The following is a 26,208-nucleotide window of genomic DNA, read 5'->3' as shown; positions in this document are numbered from 1 at the left end:
TAAGTTATTCAGTTTTGGTGGAAAGTGGCAATGGTGTAAACCTGGGTCTGTCTGTTATGATAATGGTAACATCCTTACCTTCTAAAGTCCTCCACCAAGTGTTAAATTCATCTAGGTGGCAGTGATAACAGGGACCACTACAAGCCACCAAGAAGAGAGAGACCTGGAAACACTTGCCTCTTTGATCTGGTTATGGATGTGCTGATCCATGAGATACAGTCATATGAAAAAGTTTGGGAACTCCTCTTAATTCTTCGGATTTTTGTTTATCATTGGCTGAGCTTTTAAAGTAGCAACTTCCTTTTAATATATGACATGCCTTATGGAAACAGTAGTATTTCAGCAGTGACATTAAGTTTATTGGATTAACAGAAAATATGCAATATGCATCATAACAAAATTAGACAGGTGCATAACTTTTGGCACCCCAACAGAGATCTTACATCAATACTTAGTTGAGCCTCTAGACGCCTCCTATAGCTTTTGATGAGTATGTGGATTCTGGATGGAGGTATTTTTGACCATTCTTCCATACAAAATCTCTCCAGTTCAGTTAAATTTGATGGCTGCCGAGCATGAATATCATCGATGATTTGAAGTAGGCTGTCCAAGTCAGGGGACTGTGACAGCCATTCCAGAACATTGTACTTCTCCCTCTGCACAAATGCCTTTGTAGATTTCAAACTGTGTTTTGGGTCATTGCCTTGTTGGAATATCCAACCCCTGCGTAACTTCAACTTTGTGACTGATGCTTGAACATTATCCTGCAGAATTTGTTGATATTGGGATGAATTCATCCGACCCTCGACTTTAACAAGGGCCCCAGTCCCTGAACTAGCCACACAACCCCACAGATCCACCAAATTTAACAGTAGGTAGCAGGTGTTTTTCTTGGAATGCGGTGTTCTTCTTCCGCCATGCAAAATGCTTTTTGTTATGACCAAATAACTCAATTTTTGTGTTGGGTCAAAGGACTTTGTTCCAAAATGAATCTGACTTGTCTAAATGAGCATTTGCATACAACAAGTGACTCAGTTTGTGGCGTGAGTGCAGAAGGGGCTTCTTTCTCATCACCCTGCCATACAGATGTTCTTTGTGTAAATTGCGCTGAATCATAGAACGATGTACAGATACACCATCTGCAGCAAGATGTTCTTGCAGGTCTTTGGAGGTGATCTGTTTGTTGTCTCTAACCATTCTTACAATCCTGCACAAATGCCGCTCCTGTATTTGTCTTGGCCTGCCAGACCTGCTGGGTTTAACAGTAACTGTGCCTGTGGCCTTCCATTTCTTGATTCCATTCCTTACAGTTGAAACTGACAGTTTAAACCTCTGAGATGGCTTTTTGTAGCCTTTCCCAAAACCGTGAGACTGAACAATCTTTGTTTTCAGATCTTTTGAGAGTTGCTTTGAGGATCCCATGCTGTCACTCTTCAGAGGAGAGTCAAAGGGAAGCACAACTTCCAATTAACCACCTTAAATACCTTTTCTCATGATTGGACACACCTGTCTATGAAGTTCAAGGCTTAACAAGCTAATCCAACCAATTTGGTGTTGCAAGTAATCAGTATTGAGCAGTTAAATGCATTCAAATTAGCAAAATTGCCAGGGTATCCAAATTTTTGCACAGCCAGTTTTTCACATTTGATTTAATTTCATACAACTAAGTACTGCTTCACTAAAAATCTTTGTTCGGAAAACACCGCAGTACTCAGATGTTCCTAGGAAATGAAAGACATACCACTGTTATCTTTTTTGTTCAAAGTAGTCAATTATTATGCAGGCTGAGAGGGGTTCCCAAACTTTTTCATATGACTGTAAATGACAAGTCCCCAGGTGCAGAGGTTTTGCTGTTGACATTGTGTTGTGTAGCACCAGAAAAGGGGAAGATGAGAGGAATTTGGAAGAATGGAGTGAGAAGGACTTTAGAAGACAGAAGGTTGAAGAAAAATATGAAGACAAAATATATGATGGTGATCAAGATTCAGGAGTTAGCCTGCATGGAGAGCTATTGAAATGAGTGGATATGTTTAAATATCTAGGATCAGAAGTAGCCCAAGATGGAAAATTAAATGCAAAGATAACTCATAGAGTGCAGTGTGGATGGAACAATTGGAAGAAGGTATCAGGAGTATTGTGTGACTGAAGAATTAAGGCCAAGGTTAAAGGTAAGACAGTGGTAAGACCAGCAATTGAGACATGAAAAGTAAAGGAAGCTCGGGAGAAGAAGATGTGGCAGAAATAAGAATGTTGAGATGGATGTGTGGAGCTACAAAAGGGAAACATTAAGAAATGAGACAGTCAGAGGGACAACAAAAGTAGGACATCTGTGTAAGAAAGTACAGGAAAGTAGGTTAAAGTGGTATGGACATGTGGTGAGACAGAAATATGTGGGAAAAGAAGGATGGTAATGGAAGTACAGGGGAAGAGGAAGTAAAGGAGGCTGAAGAAGAGGTGGATGGATAAAGTAAATGGAGATATGAAGGAAAACGGTTTGACTGTTGAGGAGGTGCGGGACTGAGGTTTATGGAGAAGTCTGATCAAGCACATCAACCTCCCATAGAAGTGGGAAAAGATGAAGAGGAAGAAGGAGAAGAAAAAAACATTATTGCTAAGCAATACATTTTTCTTTACTCTAGTCTTTCTTTTCAGCTTGGTTCATAGTCTGTTACCCAACATGCCCATAAGCACAATAACATTTTTCTCGAATGCCATGAACACGTTTGACTGCAGGTATTTTCAGTTTTTTGGTTTAATGTGTAATAAATGTAATTTTTGTTTATATATGCCTAGCTTTGTGTGTGATCTGATAGCAGTGTTTGGTCTTGACCAACAATAAAGTACTCTTCAGTCCATTGTTTCATTTTGACAGACGGGGGAAAGGGTTTGTGAATGCAGTGTGAAAATGTGTGCAGTGTGAAAATGTGGTTTTATGTTCAGAGTTATGAGAAAAGCGTAATAGATTTCAAGAAATGTGGCTTAGCAGTTGTAAAATACCGTCAGGAGACTGGTGTTTGTGAGGGAGACAATTTGCCTTTGTCGAATGGAAGCAGGTTGCCTGGAATAGCCTGGGGAAGGTCATACTGTGGAGAGTCAAGCTACACTGATCGCTTTCCTGACTTAATACACGTGCTTTTACTGAAAAATAACTACGTGACACAAGTTGTCGGAGAAACGTCGCTATAGCAACCGTAAACAGAGTTCTGGGAACCGCGCAGGCGTATTACTATCTTAAAAGCTCCCCAACTCCAGTGACAGCGTGGTCATGTGAAAACAGTGGAACGACAGGCAAGTGAGAGGCAGGGGCTCGAGCAGTGGACTTCGAGATATCAGAGGGGCTTTACTCTGCTGACACAGTGGCAGTGCTTTTAAAAAGAAAGCGGACCATTCAATCGGCATTGCAGGGTAGGAAAGGAGGCTACCGTGTGTTTTTAGCAAGGTAGCTGAGAGCAGGGTCAGATTTTAGGGCCATTACCTGTGAGACCTAGCATAAAATTTCAGTCATGAATGATAGTGGTAATAATGCTCGTGAAGTAGAGGCATGTGAGCGGAGAGACCACCACGGGTGATTGAAATCCGAGGAGGCGGGGTGGGATCGGACCGGCAGGTAAGCAATTATTTTACAGGTTGTTCGCTCAACATCTTCAGTCAGATTAGAAAGTCCGATCACTTGAGAATCAGATATGACAGAGGTCTGATCAACGTTATCCAGAAGCAAGTTCGATCAACCCGGAACAGATGTGAGAGAGGAGCACGTCAGCTGAGAACGAGACGAGAGAACGAGGTGTTCCTACAGTGGGCAGCAAGTAAGTGTTTTCGGTGGGGGTCTGATCAGAGGAGTTGTCACTTGTGAGATTTGATCATCGGAAATGAATGCTCGTAAGAACGAGATCGAAAGACAATATATATATATACCTAATCTTTGCAAACTGTATAGCTTTTTTGCATCCCCATTTCTTGTACTATATATCGTTCAGGATATAATGATAAAATTAAACGAATATAATGTTGTTGCAAAATCTGTAAATTTTGTTCTAACCAAGTCTTTCTCTCTCTCTCTCTCTCTCTCTCTCTTGTCTAATAACTGCAAACTGATTTTACTATTGTTAGCTCCACGATGACGTGTAAGGCTTTTCATTTGTGTCAATTGGATATTTGTGGTGCATTTTCCAAATTGGATATTTATATATGGTATTCTTAAATGCTTTGATACAGCGCAAGCCTGCGTGGGTGCAGCGCTTTGGTGTCCTATGGTGTAGCTCAGAACTCTGGGCCCTAGACATAAGTAGTCTCTGTGGGGCCCTTTCTTCTCAAAAACAAACATTGCATTTCAGGCTTGAGATCTACCCATAAGCCCCCCACCTCAACGGGCCCCTGGTAATCATTACCATCAAAAATGACACTCATGTATATGGTAGATGATAAAGGATGAATGTCCAAGTGTGACAGTTTGGTAAAACATAAGTTAGGGTTTTCTTCAGGAATTCTGTTTTTCTTCCTGCATTTCCAGAATGTGCGTGTTTTGTTAATTATCAACTTCGAGTTTACTCTACATGACTGTCAGTGATCCCTGCAGTGAACTTGGGCCCCATGCCTTGTGTCTGGTAATGCTGGTGTGGACCCCAGCTTGCTTCAGGCAGCCTTGAAGCACAATTAAGTGTGTTTGGAAAATGAATGAACGGTATAATGGGCACTGTAAAGTTTCATATCATATGAAGGTAAATCAAAAAGTAAAAGCAATTTGAAAATTATGTGAAAATTCACCGAAGGATGCTGGCTCAGTATGGAAGTGCAAACAGCATGAGCCAATGAAAAGTTTATGAATGAATAAATAAAAGCTTAAAGGGGGAAGAACAAGTGTAACTGACTAACCGTAATCTGGTTGACCATCAACTTTGCCCACACAGGCCCACATTAAAATGGCAAATGCCTTCATTAGAGAAGACCGACATATTATGTTGTCTGTTGTAGCATATTTGGATATCAGCTATTAATCTGCACATGCTGTAGTGCCTGATGACTTGGGGTACCATAAAGTTTGCGATATCCAAACAGTTTATTGATCTGCTCAAGCCATTCATCCTTCGGTGAATTTCAGCAGGTTTTACTTTGCCTACCCAAAGAAATCTCATTATGTATGGTGCATTTGACCTTGCCTTCAACTAGACTAACGGCAGAGTGCTACGCTGTGTGTGTTTGAGCTACCCAGAAGGCATCATGAACGTGTCGTATTGCGTCAGTTTGTATCCGCTGCTGTTACCTCAGAATATCTAAATTGCATTTATTTTTTGATTTAACCTCATAGGGGCGGCACGGTGGCGCAGTGGTAGCGCTGCTGCCTCGCAGTTAGGAGACCCGGGTTCACTTCCCGGGTCCACCCTGCGTGGAGTTTGCATGTTCTCCCCGTGTCTGCGTGGGTTTCCTCCGGGCGCTCCGGTTTCCTCCCACAGTCCAAAGACATGCAGGTTAGGTGGATTGGCGATTCTAAATTGGCCCTAGTGTGTGCTTGGTGTGTGGGTGTGTTTGTGTGTGTCCTGCGGTGGGTTGGCACCCTGCCCGGGATTGGTTCCCTGCCTTGTGCCCTGTGTTGGCTGGGATTGGCTCCAGCAGACCCCCGTGACCCTGTGTTCGGATTCAGCGGGTTGGAAAATGGATGGATGGATGGATTTAACCTCATAAGAAAATTATGATTCACCACGCCGAAAGTTGCACAACACTTCTCTTAATGTGCTGCAATTGTTAAGGGCCATAGAAGATGGGAGGTGTGGTGATCCACAAGCCATTAAGGAATTGGAGGAAAACACTGATTGAGAGCTTATGCACAAGAGCCTTGGGGACTCCCATCATCTACTGTAATGATAAAAATAAACAACCATAATTTGAAAACATCTAATTAACCTTTTTTTCCTTGTATTATTTCAAAAAAGTAATGATAAAAATAAACAACCATAATTTGAAAACATCTAATTAACCTTTTTTTCCTTGTATTATTTCAAAAACTTCATTTGTTTGCTGAATGCTGGAGTAAATAACTATGGATCAATAAGTGAAAAGAGCAGTTTTCAATAAAATCATATCCTGTGCCTAATAAATTCAGTCATATATTCAGATGCATTTTTATTTGTGTAAAAAGTTTGATTTTTTTTTTTTTTTTAGATTTTATTTAATCGTTAAAAATCCTGTTACATTTAATAATACTAATGAACCTAATGAACTGTCTCCAAGCTAAAATAACATGTTTTGAGGTCGAGATACGAGGGATGTTCAAAAAGTTTCCGCACACTTGACTATTTATTAATAATTTCAAAAACAAATGACATCACATCTCTTTATAGTCACCTCCGTTTGTGATGCAATTTTACCAGCATCGTACCAACTTTTTAATGCCCAGTTACTACTCCTCCTGCCTTCACTGTTTCCAACGAAAATATAAAAGTGTGGAAACTTTTTGAACATCCCTTGCATACAGCTCAAAGACAACATCTACACTCTTAAAAATAAAAATGGTCCTCTAATGGCACTTTACTGGGTTGTGTGTTTCCTTGTAGAACCATGACTTGACAAAGAGCCATTTCATCCTGTGAAGGGTTCTTTGGACTTTGATAAAGTTCTTAATATGTGGGCAAGAAGACATCTTTAATGCATAGTAGCCAACGTTACACAATTCAACAGATCAAGGTGGCCAGAACTTAGTCTGTGTGATTGGTATCTTACAATTCTGTTACCATCTTATTAAATGACTAAAAGTTTTGTGGGGATGGCTCTTTTGGAAACTGAAAATGGTTCCCCTATGGCAGGGGTCCTCAATTATGGTCCTGGATGGCCGCAGTGGCTGCAGGCTTTTGCTCAAGCCCAATTGCTTAATATGAAGCACTTATTGCTCAAGTAGCACTTCTGCTTCACTTTAGTTGTCTCGCTTGTGAATATTTTGAACCCATATTGCTTATTTTAGTCTTAAACTGCTGTATTCTTGATTTTTAACTGCTCCTAATTAGCAATAAGATGCAAATGACAAAAGAGACCTGCATTTCTCCATTTAGCTTGTTACCCTTTACACCTGTGTGTATTTATCATGCACTATTTGGTTTAATTAAATACTTGGAAGGAAAGTGAAGAGAAAAAAGTGAAGGACTGAGAACTACTCCATTTTAGCCTTCAAATCATTTGGATGATATCCTTAGAAAGGGGAACAAAATCAAGGATATGAGAATGACCTGACATAGCAGAGTTAAAGCACTAACAAGCCATGAAATTAAATTATTGGCAAGAATTGCTTTCTAATTAAGCAACCGGGTAGAACAAAAACCTGCAGCCACTGTGGCCCTCCAGGACTGGGATTGAGGACCCCTGGCCTATGGTATCACTCTGAAGAGCCATTTTGGCACCTTCTTTTTAAGACTGTAAAATATTGGGACACATTATCACAAATAAATTGAATAAAGCAAGGTTAATTGAATTGAATAAATTCAATTGAATAAATAGCAAAGTTGTTAAAATTATAATAAAAGTAAATGGTGCCAGTCATGAGAAGGAAACTTTCAAATTCAGATCTGACTCTGTGACTATGGTTTTCACTAGAAATACAAGGAAATGACAATCTGACCAGTCCGATGTAGGAGCACAAGTGTTCATTTGGTGTCATGGGTACACACCCGTGATTAAAAAGATTCCTTTCATGGTAGTCGCAATTTGAGATCCTTAGAAACACAGCAGCTTAGCTTACCTTACCTCCCCTGTCAACAGCAGTCATAACAATGGTGATTCTGACAGGCTTGGGCTCCTGGGCAGAAACGGAGACGAGAAGGCAGCGTGCACAAGTTGTTACAGTGGTCATGGGAACTCAGAATGACAAGAACACTGGTTTAGAGAGGTTGATGCTTTGCTTTCATCCTGCTGGTCAATCAGTGTGGTCCATGAAAGTTAGAGGAAAAGCAAAGTGATGCATGCGACTGAAATTCAGAATTGTTCTAAGAAAGCAAACTTGTTACTATTGGTGTGACCCTTCCCTCAGTGGGACAGCTGGACTTTGTGCCCTGGTCCAGCAGCCCCCCTTCTTATATAAACATTTCTTGTTGAAGTCCCTGCTGTTGATTGTCTGGTGTTGCTTTGTTCCATGCACTATAAATAAGTATCTTGTTTTATTCTGGTGGTTGCTAGCATTTCACTCAATGAAAAAATCAACACTAATAACAAAGATTACATTTGTGAATCAAGTACTTGGATCAAGTAACATTCCATACAATTAATTCAAGTTTTACAAAAATAGGTTTGAAACAAATCAACCCCACCCATGAGAAAGAGAGCTAGGCCAGCAGAGTAAAACTTTAAGCTAGTATACATAAGTAAATAGATAAATTAATAAATGAATAAAGATAAATAGAGTAAAAAAAAATGAGGGGAGAGAATCTAATTCCTCAATTTAAATGCTTATTCTAAAATGTTATTGATTAGATCCTGCCAGGTTTAGAAAAAGTTTTGTAAAGATCCTCTAAGTGCGAATTTGATTTTTTCCAATTTCAAATAGTATGTAACATCAGCTACCCTACTGACTTAGATTAGGAGAATTAGGATTCTTCCAGTTGAGCAAAACAAGTCTACGTGCCAATAGTGTAGTAAAGGCCATTACAGTTTGTTTGTCCTTCTCCACTTTAATCCCATCTGGGAGTCCGGCAGACACAGCTGTTAGTGGGTTAGGAGGGATTGGGACCCCAAGGCTGTCTGAAAGGCATTTAAAGATTTTGGTCCAGAATGACGTGAATTTGGTGCAGGTGCAGAACATGTGACCCAGTGAGGCTGGAGCTCGATTGCAACGTTTGCAGGTTGGATCTTGCCCTGGAAAGATTTTGGAGAATTTTAAGCGAAACAGATGCGTTTCATATATAATTTTGAGTTGAATAATTGTATGCTTTGCACATATGGAGCTCGAGTGGATTCTGTGCATTGCTACCTTCCACTCCTTTTCTGAGATGTTGAGTGAGAGGTCCTTTTCCCACTATACTCTATGGATCTTTGAAAGGGAGGGACTGTAAACTGGTTTTTATATATTACAGAAATGCTGTCTGAGTCCTCAAGACTGATTAATATTTTTTCCGGTGGGAGGTGAGAAAAGTTGGGCAGGTTCTGTTTAACAAAGTTTCGAATTTGAAGGTAGTGAAAGAATTGTGTTTCTAGAAAGTTAAATTTGGAATGCAGTTGTTCGTAGGATGCAAAGACGTTGTCTGTGTACAGATCTCCAAGTGACTTAATCCTGAATGTTTTCCAAACATTAAAAACTGCGTACGTTTGAGGGTGGAAAAAGGTGGTTCTCGTGCAGAGGTGTCACAGATAAAAGCTTCTCTGTCTTGAAGTACTTCTACATTGGTTCCATATTCTGAGTGAATGAAGCACGATTGGGTTGTTAGTATATTGGCGATGACTTGTATTTATTGTGAAAATTAAATCGGCATTCACAGCAAGTGATGGGAACAGAACACAAGACAAGATGTGTCTCTTAAAGAATATGCAATAAGGTCTTAACCCCCCACTGTCTTATCTGCACATTGCGATTCATCAGCAGGTTGGGTGCCTGAGATGCCACTCTGTCAGTTTTGTTTTACTAGAATAAACTGAAAATCATCTTATCCTTGTCATTTGCGATATGATCTTCTGATATAACATGTTATAGCTGGTAGTGATGGGAATGGTGGACAAGATATCTTAGGAATGGACTCTTTTCTTTGGCTGAAGGTTTACGAATGCGGAGAATGCTCTTTTACCCTTAAACCTGCCGGAATTAGCAACTGTCTCCTAAAGCTGAACTAATCTCATGCCATAGATGTAAGGTTGATAATTTCAGACTGGGTCTCTCTTTTTATACTTGTTACAGATGGAGTCACCCCCGGAGATGCCAAATGGAAATGGCGAGGAGAGAGGTGAGTCGAATTTATCATCAATACAGAAGGCCTGCAGGCGGAGGTGGGCTAGAAGCAGAGAATTCCATTGTTGCTATGGTTACGCTGGCTTCAGCAAGAATTGTTAGTGCAATTTAACATTTGAGAGGCTTCCTGCACACGTGCACAAGTCTACAAGTGGTTATGTTTAAAAGGATATTTGAGATCAATTTTCAATTAAAACAAGCACATTTTTAGAATAGAACCACAAAACCAGTTTTAAGTCAAGGGAAACGTTCCCACTGGTATGCAGCAAATCTTCAACAGTCCCGTTGAGAGAGTTCTGAAAAATTATAATAAAAAATAAAGTATGGCTCAGGGTGCAACCCTCATGATAACAAAGAGAGAGAAAGAAAGAGGAATAGAAATAAAGGGAGATCACAGAGTTAAAGCCGTCATCTTGTCACTGACCACCAGCAAGTGCAACAACCATGTGAAAAAAGTAAGTTCACCCTATGAAATGTTTTGTCTTTTGTAAAATTGATTGATATTTTTTATATGATATATAAAATTTGATTTATATTTTGGATATAAAAGTGATTGATATCAATTGATTGATATTGATAACAAAGCATTGATATCTTGATGTTGGGTGTGTGTCTATCTGTGTGTCACAGTTTCTCAAGGATGCTCTAGAGCTAAAATGGCTGGACGGAAAAATACCAACCTCGAAACTTAAGTCTGTTATGACATAATGATTTGTTTTTGAGCCAAATCGTGCAAGAGAAAGAGGCACTCTAGGCCAGGGGTTCTCAAAGTTGGTCCTGGGGTCCCACTGTGGCATTCAGGTTTTTGTTCCAACCAGATTCATAATCGGTGACAACTGATAACACTCATCTCAATTAATTAGCTGATATTATTTTTTTCTCTTCTCATATTCTACATTAAGAAAGCACAGAGGCATGATCTTTACATTTATAAGACATTTAGAAAAATTTCTACTTTTACTATAGATTTAAATACTTAACTCACTTCTGTTGCTTTCATTATATTTTACCCTTTCTCTGTGCATATCGCTCCTTTCATTGTTTCTTAATTATGACAATTAAAAACAAGCAGAGCAGACACCCAGGCAAATGACACTGAATCACGAAAGACTGTGACTACTTTAGCATCAGACCCACTAATTAGAAAACAAGGATTAATTAAACAATTAGAACACCCGGAAAAACAGAATGAACAAGGTGAAAATATTGTTAAAAAGAAAAAAAAATACATTGTTCCCATTGTCAGAAAAACGACCAAAAGACATCGAGAAGGTTTGGGGCAGCCACCCATTTAATCGATTACGGCTGCAAAAAGTATCGAAAAACATTGACATGTTCATTCAACCGAGTCCAAAACAGAACTGATCTCCAGGTAGCAAGATGGCAGCTTTAAAGGCCAGTAGCGGAAGTGATGTCATCCCGACCGGAACCAGAAGTGACGTCAGTGGCTGCCCCAGAGCCGGGTGGAATTTCCCTAGAATGGTCTGCAAAAGATCGAGAGGGAAAATTAGTGCACTCCGCCCCCCCTTGGTCTGGCATGGAACTACCTGTATTTAAGCCCTTTAGCTGTCTCCTAAGCACACGTGTGTGACACCATATAACTGCTAGGTACATTTTAATATTTTTTTTTTTTAGTTTTCTTATTTCTATATTGTTCCCAAAACACAGAATCTGGGAAATAACAGTTCACTTAATTAGTCCAGGATTCCAATTAAAAACATAAGCTGGTTGGAACAAAAACCTGGAAAAAAAATCCCCAGGAACAACACTGAGAACCCCTGCTCTAGAGGAACCCTCAAATAAATTTTTAATAGTATCTCAAGCATTATGGTAAATACCATAATTCTCCAATTAATTATGAATTCTTCTCATTAATTGCTATCGTATTGACCTACTTTATGATCAGAAATATCAGCATCAGAGCAGTAAAAAATTACTAAAATGTTATAGTATAGTTTGGGTAATTTGGTTCCTAGGCCACAAAGCCTATTGACGCTCACGTCCAAAGTTTTTGTTGAAAAAAATTTTTTTTTTTAATTGCATCACATTTATCCGAAGATACTGTTTTAAATGAAAATCTTGATATGCACACATACGTTAAAATAGAAAAAAACATTTCATATGATATGCTTAATTTTCACATGACTGTACATAAAAGTTTGCACACTACATGTCTCTTGAGCTCAATGCTGTCAGCACAGGCTCTGACTCATCTGACCAAGAAGTAGATTAAACACATTAAAAATTGATGGATGAATATATATGTGCTATACAGTACTTTCAAACATATGATATCATGATAAGATACAGTTGCCCTTTACTTGAAATGAACAAATTAAGTATTGATGGTAACAAATGTGCAGACAACACTCTTTAAAGTAGGAAGGCAGGTAAAAACAGATTGTGCATGCGAGAATCTGAAGAAGAATAGGCATGAATAAAGATTTAGGTGGCTTTGAATGGTGCATGGTAACATTCTAATTAGATATGCAGGTATTGATGTATCAATCACCAGCAGGTTGTTTATGTGTAACACTACCACCCAGTCTTTTCGAGGTCAAAAACAGAGGCTGACATGACATGCAGGAAAGCAGATCAGCTACAGTCCTTCAGTTAGGTGCTGGGTGAAACACTCGTGCCAAAAGATGCTTATCAAGTTGTCACAGAGGAAGGATATGGTGACAGCCAATGACCCAGATGAGATCCACTCCTGTCACTGGAAAAGAAGAACATGTAGCTGTAGTGCAACAAGGAAGGCAAATGCTGGCCACCGAAGGACTATAAAAAGATTATCTTCTCATGAATCCCAGTTCCTTCTGATTCAATCTGATGAAAGAATCATAATAGAGTGAAAGCTCAAAGAATCTAAGGGTCTCTCCTGTCAGGAGTCGAAAATGCACACTGATGGTGTTTTTGCTGCACATACTGTATATAGTCCTTGATGAAAATGTCTGAAAATTGATGCTTGTGAATTCCATTCTTTCAAGGATGTTGATGGCCTTTTTTGTTTAGCAAAATAAGCCTAAAAAATCCTGCAGTTGCATATACTTTAACCAGATCTCAATCTAATTATGCATCTGTTGAATGAGATAAAGCAAACAATTCAAAGTAGAGATGTGATTCAGGTAACAAAGGATCTCTATATCTGACTTTAAAACTTTACTAAGTTCAAATTCAGGCTATATTCAAGTCAACGTGGGTGAGTCAGATTGCTGTTTGGAGTACCTAATAAAGTACACATAATATCTCTCTATTATAAAAAAAAATCTTGGAAGGAGGCGAGACGTGATTGTCTCAGAGACACTTTCACATCCTGCGAGACGACAACAGCTTATGCAAGGAGATTTGGAAAAGTCCTGCGTGGTTATGTCAGACACATTTCTTGTAGAGAGAAAGAAACAATATTCACTCACGGGCAGTTATACGTTGTGTTGTCACGATGTAATTCCAAACACAGAATCAAAATTCAATGTGATATTGAGAAAAAGGTAAAAGCGAAAAGAGATCGAATATATGGACATAGGTGATATGACAGAAGTGTACTGCACGAAATGCAGATCACAAGGCACAGCAGCAGCAGCAAGCCTTAGCTGATCGAGCAAAGAGGAGGTAAAAATAAAACTAAATGTTTCCCATTGTATCACCGTTTAAGAGGGGGTTTCAGAGGAGCGACCACGACTCCTTGAGGTGCGTTAAGCCTCCCTCTTCACAATGCGAGCAGCAGAGACGCAAAGTGGCTGGCTCATAGCACTTGTGGGTGAGCGAAGCCCCCTAGTAAGATATACAATATATCTCATACATGGAGTTCAACAGTTGTGTGAGAGCAACCACCCCTTTAATACTATTTGTTCAGTTTGAAGGGGAGATTGACCACTGAAATACTTGTTTTGTTAATATTATTGTTTATTAATGGAGTCAACAGAAAGTCTATTGGATTAACTGACAACAAAACAAGTGCTTTGTTAGTATGTGATCCACACTCTCCTACCTTATGCTTGTCACTCTGTGTCTGTAAATCTCACTCTTTTTTTTATTTTATTAAAATCAAAAAACATTCCATAAATGCAAGTCTAACAAAACTAGGTTTGAAACAAATCGACCCCTACCCATATGTCTGTACAAGAGATGGTGTCAGTACATCTCTTATAAAGCAAAACGAAACACTTGAACAACTTGAATTCACAGCGACAGCTTCAATCCAAAAAATTAAATGACTAATTTGCATATAATGCAGTGAATCATGGGACATCTCCATCTCATAAATACAGATATTTTGTACCAGAGTACTTATTTACGAAGCTGTTAGTGTCTGTTGGCTGTATCTTTGTTTCTTGTTATGGATGTGCCTGAAAATGGATATTTCTTATGGTGAAGTAAAGAAAAAAAGACAAGAGATGCCATAACCTTCTGGGTACTTCATAGATGCCAGGTTTGTCGCCTGGGCACACTGCCATCTATTTATTCAGTCCCACAATTAGTAATGAAAGCTGCAAGTGAACATTTCAGACGTTGTACGTGTGTTGGGGGTAAGCAGCACTTGTGCATGGTGATGTTAATAGACTTGGCAAATCCAAGACTCTGAGGAAATGTGTTACAATCTTATCACATATTGAAAATCCAGTTTGATATCACATATTTGTAGCTTGTTTACTTCAAAGCACTTCAAAGCTCTCAAACTGAAAATAAAATAATGTACAATTGGAAAATAGTAACATATAAAGCTTAATTAGCTTGTCTGTAATAAAAGATGTGTTTTCAAATATACCCCCTGTCACCCATCACTGGGTTAGCTTTACTAATCAAAACCACTCGACCATTCAGGTATGTCACTGAATTGTAATGGGCTGGCCTCTATTATGCTTCCATCCATCCATTATCCAACCTGCTATATCCTAACTACAGGGTCACGGGGGTCTGCTGGAGCCAATCCCAGCCAACACAGGGCACAAGGCAGCAGGAAAAAAACCCCAGGCAGGGCGCCAGCCCACCGCAGGACACACACACCAAGCACAATTTAGAATCGCCAATGCACCTAACCTGCATATCTTTGGACTGTGGGAGGAAACCCACGCAGACACGGGGAGAACATGCAAACTCTACGTAGGGAGGATCTGGGAAGCGAACCAAGGTCTCCTTACTGTGAGGCAGCAGCACTACCACTGCGCCATCATGCCACCCTATATTATACTTTTATATTGTAAATAAAATAGTAATAAGCTTAATAGAGCAGTTATTAAAAGACTGGAAAAGTACATCGTAGGACAACACAGTAAAAATCTTTTCTATTTACTGAATCAAAATGAAGTGAAACCAATTAGAGCTACTGGTGCTTTCACACTTGTTATGCCACTCCAATTTCCATCTTCTTTCATTTTCCAGTACTGCACTAAACCAGGTTAGAGTTTCTTTTCAGAGTTAGGTTTTATTTTTACTAAAGTGAGCTGACTCTCTTGGCCCTATTGTCCATTTACTAAGTGCACACTGTACAGGTCCAAAGTGATTTATTCCTTGACAGTGTAGGTACAATATGTATACATGAAGAATCTCGTAAATAAGTGCAAGTTAAAATCACCCACCAAATATTGACAATACATTTTCAATCCAAAAATGACAGCATATAAACTATTGCTTATTTCACTGGAGAGCATCCAAAGTGGTATGCGGTGATAAATGTCTGGATGTACGCATTTATTAAATGTACAGGTAATATGTCAGATTATGCTGAAAAACAAAATACAGATAATGTATTATTTAAGTTATCCAGTGGAATTTATACTAGTACATCATTATTTTTAATTAAATTGGTAATAATTTGCACATGCTTATTATGGCCCTTAAACTAATTAAAAATAATACAGTATGTATCTTTCATAAATGTATTTGAATCTAGATTTATATTACATTAGATAACAATAAATAATAAGAAGAAATAGTAGATCTAATTCATATATTAATTTTAAGAAACACTATGAAAAAACAAACCCAGTTTCTTGGTGTTTCCATTTGCATTCACACCTCAAGTGAGGACCATAAATAGTACCTGAGAAGCCAGAGGGGCCCAGGGAGAGAAACCACAGGGGATAAGTCGCTCATAAATAGCCTGATTCATGCGCTCGCTACGAAGCTATAACCTCCTCCTGAGAGGCTGCTTGACCGAATTTAAGCCCTAGAGAAGACAAGAAACTAGAATACTCATTATATGTGCTTTGCAGGCCCCAGAATTTTTCACATCTCCTAATACATAAGCTCTTCAAAAGTGCATTCTTCTTGCCTCTTAAAATAAGGTAAACTAAATCAGATGTTGTGGTATACATTGTACTCTTTTCTTTTGAGAAACTGTTTAGGCAGGCAATCTGTGTGAAGTGTGTTCACAAATGTCCTGATTGTGAGCTGGCAGGTAAACCTTTGAACAAAATTGGGGGACGTATGTAAAGACAGCAAAAATGGATCAAACGTAGCAACCAAAACGTGTGAGACACAATTTGGAGTCAAGGAAACAAGCAAAGAGGTCAAAATTAGCAAGAAGAATATTATCAAAGGTTTATGAAGGTTTATTGGTGCCCACAGATAGGATAAGGAAGAGATCTCCCAGCCAACCTTTTATCCCATCACCTCGACCCACGAGGTCACATCCCAAGAAATTTGGACTGTGGACCTAACGATGGGTATTCAAAATGAAAAATCTAAAATGACATTCCAAGGTGTAGAAAAACCTATTAATGACCTAAAAAATTTAACAATAATAGAAACAAAAACCTGGTCCTCAAAATCCCCTAATTCAAGTACAGGATAGAACTATTCACTCTCCAAATGAGCCAACAGAATCAATAAAACCAAACCATGATAACAACACACCACCTTTAGTCTCTGTCTCACATTAGTTATGTACTTTTATTTGTCTTCCTGGTTACATTTTTACATCTTGTTGAACAGTTACATTCCGGGCAGGTCCGATTGGAGAGCATGCGCCACATGATGAAACAACTCTGGATCTCAGTTGACAAACCCCCCAGGCAGACATGCGGTCCAGTCCCATCCTCCATAAATTACCTTTTATCTGCTGCAGCCAGGTGTCACGTGGGTGTCCCCTTGGACTGGTCCAGCCACTCGGGTCCTCAACAATAAGGATCCTGTGAGCCAGATCACCCTCGGGGAATTATGCCACAAGGCTGTAGTGCCGTAACTGACGCTCCCTCACAATGCAGGTAATGAGCCTCATTCGAGACTCCATGAGCAATCGCTCATTCGACACAAAGTCAAACCAACGGTACCCAAGGATTCTCCAAAGAGACATAGTACCAAAGGAGTCCAGTCTTCGTCTCAGGTCACTGGATAGCGTCCATGTCTCACAAAACTGGAAGCACCAGGACTCTAAAGACTTGGGCATTTGTACTTTTGCATAGATGTCAGGAGCGCCACACACCCCTTTCCAGCAACCTCATGACCCTCCATGCTCTCCCAATCCGCCTACTGTCTTCATAGGAAGAGTCACCAGAAACATGAATGTCATTGCCGAGTTAAGTAAGCCTCTCAACAAGGTCGAGATTCTCTCCACAGACGGACACACTGCTCATGGCTGTGCCCAAGAGGGCATTAAAGGCCTGGATCTTAGTTTTTTATGAGGATACTCGCAAGCCCAGACACTCCTCACTCAGTCTCTCGAGCGCCCCAATCAGAGCCGCCATTGACTACGAGAAGATCACAGCATCAACAGCAAAGTCAAGATTAGTGAATCTCTCTTCACCCACAGATACCCCACGACCTTGCCCAACACCCAGTCCATGCAAGTATTGAACAAAGTAGGAGCAGAGCACACCCCTGACGAACCCCAGTTTTACATTGAATAATAAATAATGCTATTGCAAAACTTAAGCATACCTTTTTAAAACAAGAATACAACTTCAGGCGGCACGGTGGCACAGCGGTAACGCTGCTGCTTCACAGTTAGAAGACCTGGGTTCACTTCCTGGGTCCTCCCGGTGTGGAGTTTGCATGTTCTCCCCATGTCTGCGTGGGTTTCCTCCAGGTACTCCGGTTTCCTCCCACAGTCCAAAGACATGCAGGTTAGGTGCACTGGCAATCCTAAATTGTCCCTAGTGTGTGCCTGGCGTGTGTGTGCACCCTGCGGTAGGCTGGCACCCTGCCTGGGGTTTGTTTCCTGCCTTGTGCCTTGTGTTGGCTGGGATTAGCTCCAGCAGATCCCTGTGACCCTGTAGTTACAACTTCTCTTTTAAACACTTAGGGTTACTCATTCCATCGCTTTTTTTTCCTATAGAGGGGCAGCCAAAGTCAGAAGGGGATCCCAGTGTACAGAGAGTGGGCACAAGTCGCGGTAACACCAGCAAAAAAACAAACACCACAGTTGCAGGTGAGCATGCAAGTTGAAAGTCTGTTTTATGCTACAGAAAAAACAATTTGCAGAATCCTTAATTTGACTAAATTTAAAACTGGCATACAACAAAAATGAAGTAAAAATCATACTTTTAACTTAACTAAATGTTAAAACTTTAAGATACTAAGTTTCTTGGTTCAGTTTCTACTTAAGACCCACTATGTGACTGTAAGCATGTTATTTAATTTAGCCAAGATTATAAATATATGTCAAATAAGTGCAATATGTTCTAGTCTTTTATTATTATGTGGACAACTTTATCCAAGGTGACTCACAGCATTGAAGATACAGTTGGTTACATTTCTTTTATTGTGTCCCATTGAAGGGCAGACAGATAAAGTGACTTGCTCATGGCCACTCAACAACAACAATAACATTTACTTACTGTATATAGCATATTTTCATACAAATGGTGTAGCTCAAAGTGCATTACAAGATAAAGAAAGAGAAGTTTATAAGAAACAAAAATAAGATTAGGCAATACTAAGTAACAAAGAATAAAGAACAAAGAATAAAGTAAGGTCAGATGGCCAGGAGGACAGAAAAAACAGTAAAAAAAAAATTCCAGATGGGCAGGAGAAAAAAAAAATCTGCAGGGGTTCTAAGGCCAAGGGACCACGAAGCCCCCACTTGGCATTCTACCTAACATGAATGATCTAAATCAGTTCTTATGGATTTCAGGCTTCACGTGAAAGAATTTGATGATGATGGTCATGTGGACTTCTGGCCTTCAATCCATCAATGCAGGGACAGCACGGCGCCCTGATCAGATGGTGGTGGCGCAGATCGATACCACAGAAAACCGGTAAAAGAACAGCAGAGAAAGTAGGGATTAGTATGGAATGCGGAGCTTTGACGAAAATGAAAATTCAATGTACATATAGCTTAACAGGGATGCACGAAAATGTAGCTATGAGAAAGCCGTGTTAAAATAATGAGTTTTTAGCAGGTCTTTAAACTGCTGCACCGTATTAACCTGGTGAATTTCTATTGGTAATCTATTCCAAATTTTAGGTGCATAACAGCAGAAGGCTGCCTCACCATTTCTTTTAACTTTAGGTCTTGGAATTATAAGCAGACACTCATTCGAAGGTCTAAGGTTATAATTTGGAGTGTAAGGTGACAGGCTTTCCAAAATATAGGACGGAGCAAGATTATTTAAGGCTTTGTAAACCATTAGCCGTATTTTAAAGTCTAATTCTATATGGCATGGGTAAGCAAATGGAAACAGAAGAGTATGTTTACTCTTGTAAAGAGAAAAGACAAAGCACTGAACATTTGTTGGCTACGGTGAAATAGATTACAGTTAAACTTAGAAAGCAAATTTTTGATGCTGGCATTGTGTATAATATGTACACGATGTAGATATTTATTCCCTAAGAACAAATAAGCCTTACATACTTTATGAAATCAAGAATTTTCTCAGCTGCACTTTACCTCCACTTTGGGGATCACATCATTTTTATGTGCACCAAATCCTGTGCATTTTGACAAATTCCGTCTATCAGAATGCTGGCGCCTGATTGGCCTCTGGTTGGCGTCACTTCTGCTAATGTTGATTAAGTTATCGAGCCCCATTATCAGCTGGTAAGATCTGCAATGTGGTTAATCAGTTGGGCTCTAGTTTGTAGTGATGGCTGAGAAAAATTTTTAATCTCATGTTTTCATGTAGAATGGAGGTAGCAAACTTTCTAACAGACGTAAGTGTCTTATGGAGACTAACGCTTGACCACAGCAAACAATATAAAATCTTATGTTATGTATGTTCTATAATCCACACATTATGTTGTATGCTCACAATGGGCAAAACATGTGCATTTTTTGCTAAAAGATTGTTAAATGAATACTTTGTAAAATCAGAGCAGTACATGCAGAGGAAATGTATTCATATAGGATTGTGGTTTTTAAATTGAAGTCCCGCTCCTTCCCTTCATTGATTGGTCCAGAATCCTGTCTTCAGTTCAAATTCTCATTCTCATGTGAACATGCTTAATCTGAATTGCTATCTCTGTTCTCCAGGAAAACATTAGATTAGTAAATTTTACCCGGCCACCACTGCATGGGCAGTACATGGGTACTAACATATGTAAATATATATATAATTAATTATATAAATATATAAAATAAACATAAAATATATAAATAATTTCTGGGTAGAGAATTTTTTTTAAATTTTCAGAAAGGTAAAACACAATTGTCAATATTAGCCGTAACACTGAGAAAAAAAGTTGAACTAGTCTGTGATTAAAATATGAGCTCTAACTAAAACATACAGCCTTTGTGAACACCCAATGACTGAGTTCAGTAGCCTAATATTGTGTATTGTCATAAAAAAAGAAAGAAAGCATCAACTGAAGTGTATTGGTTTTCTTAAAGCACCTTTGAATGAGACCAAACCTCGCCGAAACAACGTCACCTTCCCACTGATCAATACTGAACGGTTGAAGAATGCTAGGCATTTGGCAGAAGTGGCCATTAAGGTGAGAGGATCATTGTTGTATTTTCTTGACTTATTTCTTCTGGAGTGTCAAAACTAATGTTTTCATCTTAGCAGATCCTCTCCCTGCTTTTTCTATCTGGTGTTTCCTGGTTTATGTTTAAGTCCTTTAGCAAATACAGAAAGCTATCCCTAAAATACTTAGTGAGAAATTTCTTGAGGTCATGTATACAATTCCAAATTCCCATACATAGCAGTTTTATGCTATATCTGGTTAGCCTCTTCATCTTGATTAGTGGATGTACTTCCTCTGACAAATATTGTGCAATATTTAGGCTTCATCCTGAGAAGGGATGCAGCACACAGAAGTCTACCTGGGTTCAAGATTCCACTGTTTCTGTTGTTCCTTTTAAGGAGTGAAGCTTACAGAGCAAGCTGAGTGTGTTCAATCTCTTAAACAAATTATTTACACCACCTCTTTCTATGCAGTAGACTGTTTGCACGAGCAGCAAATTTTTTGCCATCTTGACTAGTGTCTGCTTCATTCCTGATTTTTATATTTATTTTTTCCAGAATAAGAAGATTTTTACTATTCATGGTCCGTACCCAGTAATCCGTGCCTCCTTGCTTGCCCGTGGTTGGGTGGAGAAGAGAGTTCCGAAGATACAGAACATGGGATTGCATCGGGATCGCCACAGTGATGAGGAGGATGACAATGGTGATGACAGCGATGATTCTGGTATGCAGTGGTGCTTTTTATATGTGTGTGATTCTTTTGCTCATCATAATACTGCCATACTCATTAAATAAAAATTGATCTCAAATGAAAGCTGGTGTGATCCATGCAGTTTCTACTGACTGAGACATATGTGGGCAGGCTTGCAGGGACAGGTCACTTGTGAGTCTCCATTGAGCTTGTAATTATAGATGTTAAGTTTCTGTGAACAGCCTAAATTATTTCACGGGAACTGAATTTTTTAAATTCTTTTCATTGGGCTCCTTGTGTTCCTCGATCTCCTTTCCCTCTTCCTGATGAAGTGTACAATACAGTAGCTTTCCTTATACAGTTGCAGTGATAAAATCCCAACATCAGTCTCTTGAATGAGAAGAACATTTATCAAACTTGTGCTATGTGGACACTTCAGGAAAATACTGACTGATTTGTTTTTCTTGCAGATGACATGTGTGACCAAGAGAAGGAAAACGATGAGCCTGATGGCATGGGTGATGTTGTGGTGAGTAGATGGATGATGTGGTGGTGGGGCCTTAAGAGTGGAAAAGTCTAGTAGACTGCATTTTTCAAGTGTTGTGAATAGGAATGGTAACATTACAAAGAGGTGAATGCTTTACCATCCCAACGTCTTGGTACAAGACGAAAAAGTCTTGTACCCATCATGGCATGTGCTCCGTTATTTCCATCACTACTACTTTGACTATACCTTCCACATGTCTCAACGGGCTACTCTTCTTCTTACTTGCAATCTGTTGCACCAAACTTCAGTTGTATGGCAATTGAACATGGGAATCATCTAAAGTTGCCCCCTACTCAGTTTTAAGCCCTATTTAGAAGGAACTAGCCTTACCGCAGGAGGTGGGGTAAAGTCAGTGCTTGAAGTGGGCCGATACGCACTGATTCTCTGCACCAGCATTTCCTTCTTGTCTTGTAAGTACAAGTAGTTAATGTAGGGATAGTGATATGTACCGTCAGTTCAGACCACGTTAGCAACCCATCTTTATAACAACAATATTTCCATTCACACCTTCAAGGGGTCCTACAGAACTCCTGCCCCCCATAGCTTGATGTAAAATGTGCTTATCAGATTATTTTCAGTCCTCTAAGGGGCTACCCACCCTCCCATTATTGAATGCACAGAACAAAGAATACCAGATGGATAAAGTAATTATTACCGGTGGACCTCTGTAATTTTAGTTCAGCCCGAATCACTCAAATATGAAAACTTTTACTGACGTGTCGGTTCGTGCAGGCTTAGTTTGATGTGGGGTTACTTTGTACAGACTTAGTATACAACCCCAAATTGGAAAAAGTTGTAACGGTATGGACAATGCAAATAATAAAAAAAAAAAAAAAACGTACTTTGACTTTTATGTCATTGCAGACAGTATGAGCTCAAGATATTTCATGTTTCGTCTGGTTCACTTCATTTCTTTTGCTAATATACATTCATTCCTGCATTTCAGGCCTACAACACATTTAAAAAAAACGTTGGGATGGTAAAGCATTCACCTCTTTGTTATGTTACCATTCCTACTCACAACACTTGAAAAATGTTTTGGCGCTGAGGATACCAAGCGATATTATTTTGTCCCATTCTTTCTGCAAACATGTCTTAATTTGTGCAACATTACGGGGTCATCATTGTCTCATTTTTCGTTTCAAACTTCTCCACACTTTCTCTACTGGGCACAGGTCAGGGTGGCAAGCAGGCCAGTCCAGTACCTGTACCCTCTTCTTCCGCAGCCATGCCTTTGTAATGTGTGCAGAATGTTTTGCATTGTCTTTTTGAAAAATATATGGACGTCCCTTGGAAAGATGTTGTCTTGAAGGCAGCATATGTTGCTCTAAAATATTAATGTACTTTTCTGCATTAATGCTACCATCACAGAAGTATAAATGACCCTTGCCAAGGGCTCTGACACAACCCCATACCAGGACAGACTCTGACGTTTGGACTTGTTGCTGGATGGTCTTTTTTGTCTTTGATCCGGAGCACACGGCGTCCATTGCGTATGGCTCGATGTGCATGAATGTACCTTATGATAGCCCAGCACCATATCCAGTGCTGACTTCTGCCTTAATAATGGATGGATGGATGCTTTATCTTTAACTATATGCTTGCCTGCTGCTTCTACATGTCAATTTTTACTTTATTGTTTTGTTTTTCCATTTTATTTATGTCACTTTAACCCTGTACTTTTTAGTACTGTCCTTCAAGCATCACTGTGTCCTAAATCCTCATTAACATTCTTGACCTTAAAGGGAGATTACCTGTGAGTAACAAAGAAGACGTGAAAATCTATATTGGGCATGACTGACTCTGAGATGACATCTTACACATGGCGCTCATAATGTGCAGTACATATCTGATGTCGGTGTTATTCCTGAGGTATTCACTCAGAACAACCAATCAGCAGAAGCACAGGCAGTTCTCTGGCTGTGCATGAAAAGTGGTAGAATGACCAGTTTCTGTAGTAGTGCAATGATGTTAGCATCAAACACAAGTCAGTGTACAGTAGTACAGCCTCACAGGTCAGCACTCCGTGATCCAAGTTAACAGAGTGTGAAACGAACAAGAGGTCTTCGATCACAGGCACAAGTCAGTACATTGTCAATGGCAGCAGATCACATTTCAGGTTATTACTGGGATGAAATGCAATCCAACTCATTGAGAGTCATCCTAATGTAACATAAAGCCAAGACCATGACCGGATTAAGGTGGGTGCTATTGATGCTGCAGCATTAGGCCCATTCCTGAAATAAGCCCAGATGAAAACAGACAAGAATTTTCTGGAAGCTGAACAGTTTTCCTTTGCTATATTAACCTCAAAATAATTCTTAGAATGAAATTTGGAGTCCGACTTTCAGACGCCTAGACACAGCGTTACTTATTATACAGTTCCTATTGTTCTTTGTGCAGTGATATAACTGTAACGTTGTTGTGTTTATTGTTAACCGAAGATTTCAAGTTAATGCTATCAATTTTACGTTAAACAGTTTACTTAGTAATTTAGCTTCGTTTTTTGCAATATCTTGGGGATTCTTGCCACTTTATTATTGTTCAGTACGTGCCACATAGTAAATTTTACACCTTGAAAGTTAGTTGTACAGTAAAAATCAAATTGCTATTTAAATGGTTATCTGTAAAGGTAAAACTAAAAGCCGGCCCGCGGGCCTGGCATGGATGTTTAGAATTTTTTAAATCCTCGACAGGATTCTGGTCTATTATGAAATTTAAATCGTGGACAAATTTTTACCCTCAATAGCCTGAACTGAGTCACTTTGACCCAATGTCTCTGAAAATTCATTTTTTCTTACTCTGTTTCATAAGAGAATTGCGAAATTTTGTGTATTTCATTGTTAGGTTTTCACGTGACGTCACTTTGTGATATCTTTCTTCTTGTTAATCTTGAGTTGTTACGATACTATGTCGTTATTATTATTCATGTTCAATAAAGGCTGGCTGGTTGCGCCGCAAGCAATTAAGGCTCCTTGGTCGGTCTGAGTACGCATGTACGGTGAGTGTCAATTGCACATGCACCAATGCCGAGAAAAAAATAGGCCTTTTTTGCGCTGCAGCATCAAGCCCAATTTCGTCTTAATCCGTCCCTGGCCAAGACATGGGCCTCAATCCAAGGACTCACATTGTACCATGGCAAAGCTACACAACCCTGAGCAGCTGCACTCACAGCCAGCACAGAATGAGAATTTAACACAACAGAATCCTACTTTAATCTCCTGAGATGAACCATAGGCATGTATGAAAGGTGTACCCATTTTGCATGCATCCATTTTCCTTAATTTGATTTTCTCTTTTGGAGTTCTGGAGAGCCAACAATATCAAATATTCAACTCAAATCAACTACTGAAGCCAGAGCAGGCTCATTCAAGACACCCATACTCATTCATACGGGATAAGTTTAAAGTAACATGTACCTCTTTGGGATGTGAGAAGAAGAAACAGGAGTAACACCTTGCTCTCCTGCGCCCATTTAGAACTTTTCTAACTTTCCCCTACCTGTCTTTAGTCTCGTCTGGTCCGAAATGAGGTGCCCTCTTTCTTTTGGACAACCCGGAGAGACTCGATTGATTGCCGCATGCTGCGGAAGGATCAGATGACCAATCACTACGCTCGTGCAGGAAGCTTCACCACTAAGGTCAGCTTGTTCATGTGTAAAAGGTGTCTTGGGTTGTTTCTCTTTTTAAAAGGGTAGGACAGGAGAAGAGCTGAAGAACAGTTTATTCTTTACACATTGTATGGTAAAGCATTTTGGGGATGCAGGTAAACTGGCCCATCTAATATGCTTGGGTAATTATCATCTACAGTCAGGTGCAAATGTTTGGGACTCCAAGTTAAACTGCATGTTTCATTCAAGTTTAATCAAGATTTTCCAAACTTTTTCACATAACTGCACAATGCATGTAATTTTCCATACAAGGCACCTTGCTGGTATCTGGATCAGTGTCCTCAACAGTAATACAACTTCAGCAAGTTTGTTTCCAACAGACTTTAAAGCCATAGAGGACACAAGGCGCATGTGATCTTCTATGCATTGAGAAGCAAAGATACTGAGAAAATAAGGTAATATGGGATATTTGTGTTATATACAGTATGTGTAAAATATGTATTCCAGGTGGAAAAATTAATACAAGGCTAAAGAATGTCATCTTTTATTTCTGGGCAAAAGCTTTACATATAACAAGTATCACACACGTGTACCTGGGAA

General features: G+C 39.5%; 1 protein-coding gene across 1 annotated transcript in view; it reads left to right on the top strand.

Moving 5' to 3' along the window:
* LOC114669118 (tubulin monoglycylase TTLL3-like) overlaps positions 1-26,208 on the top strand; it is a 50,434-nt gene that overhangs the window by 12,701 nt on the left and 11,525 nt on the right. Inside the window, exons 6-11 of the mRNA XM_051921375.1 lie at positions 9,866-9,911; positions 18,192-18,284; positions 20,685-20,788; positions 21,319-21,484; positions 21,922-21,980; positions 25,510-25,638. Coding sequence (XP_051777335.1) covers positions 9,866-9,911; positions 18,192-18,284; positions 20,685-20,788; positions 21,319-21,484; positions 21,922-21,980; positions 25,510-25,638 — 597 coding nt within the window. The remainder of the gene's footprint in view (positions 1-9,865; positions 9,912-18,191; positions 18,285-20,684; positions 20,789-21,318; positions 21,485-21,921; positions 21,981-25,509; positions 25,639-26,208) is intronic.

This window comes from Erpetoichthys calabaricus, chromosome 18 (assembly GCF_900747795.2).
Source record: "Erpetoichthys calabaricus chromosome 18, fErpCal1.3, whole genome shotgun sequence".
Taxonomy (NCBI): domain Eukaryota; kingdom Metazoa; phylum Chordata; class Cladistia; order Polypteriformes; family Polypteridae; genus Erpetoichthys; species Erpetoichthys calabaricus.
This window is presented reverse-complemented; position numbering and strand designations above follow the sequence as displayed.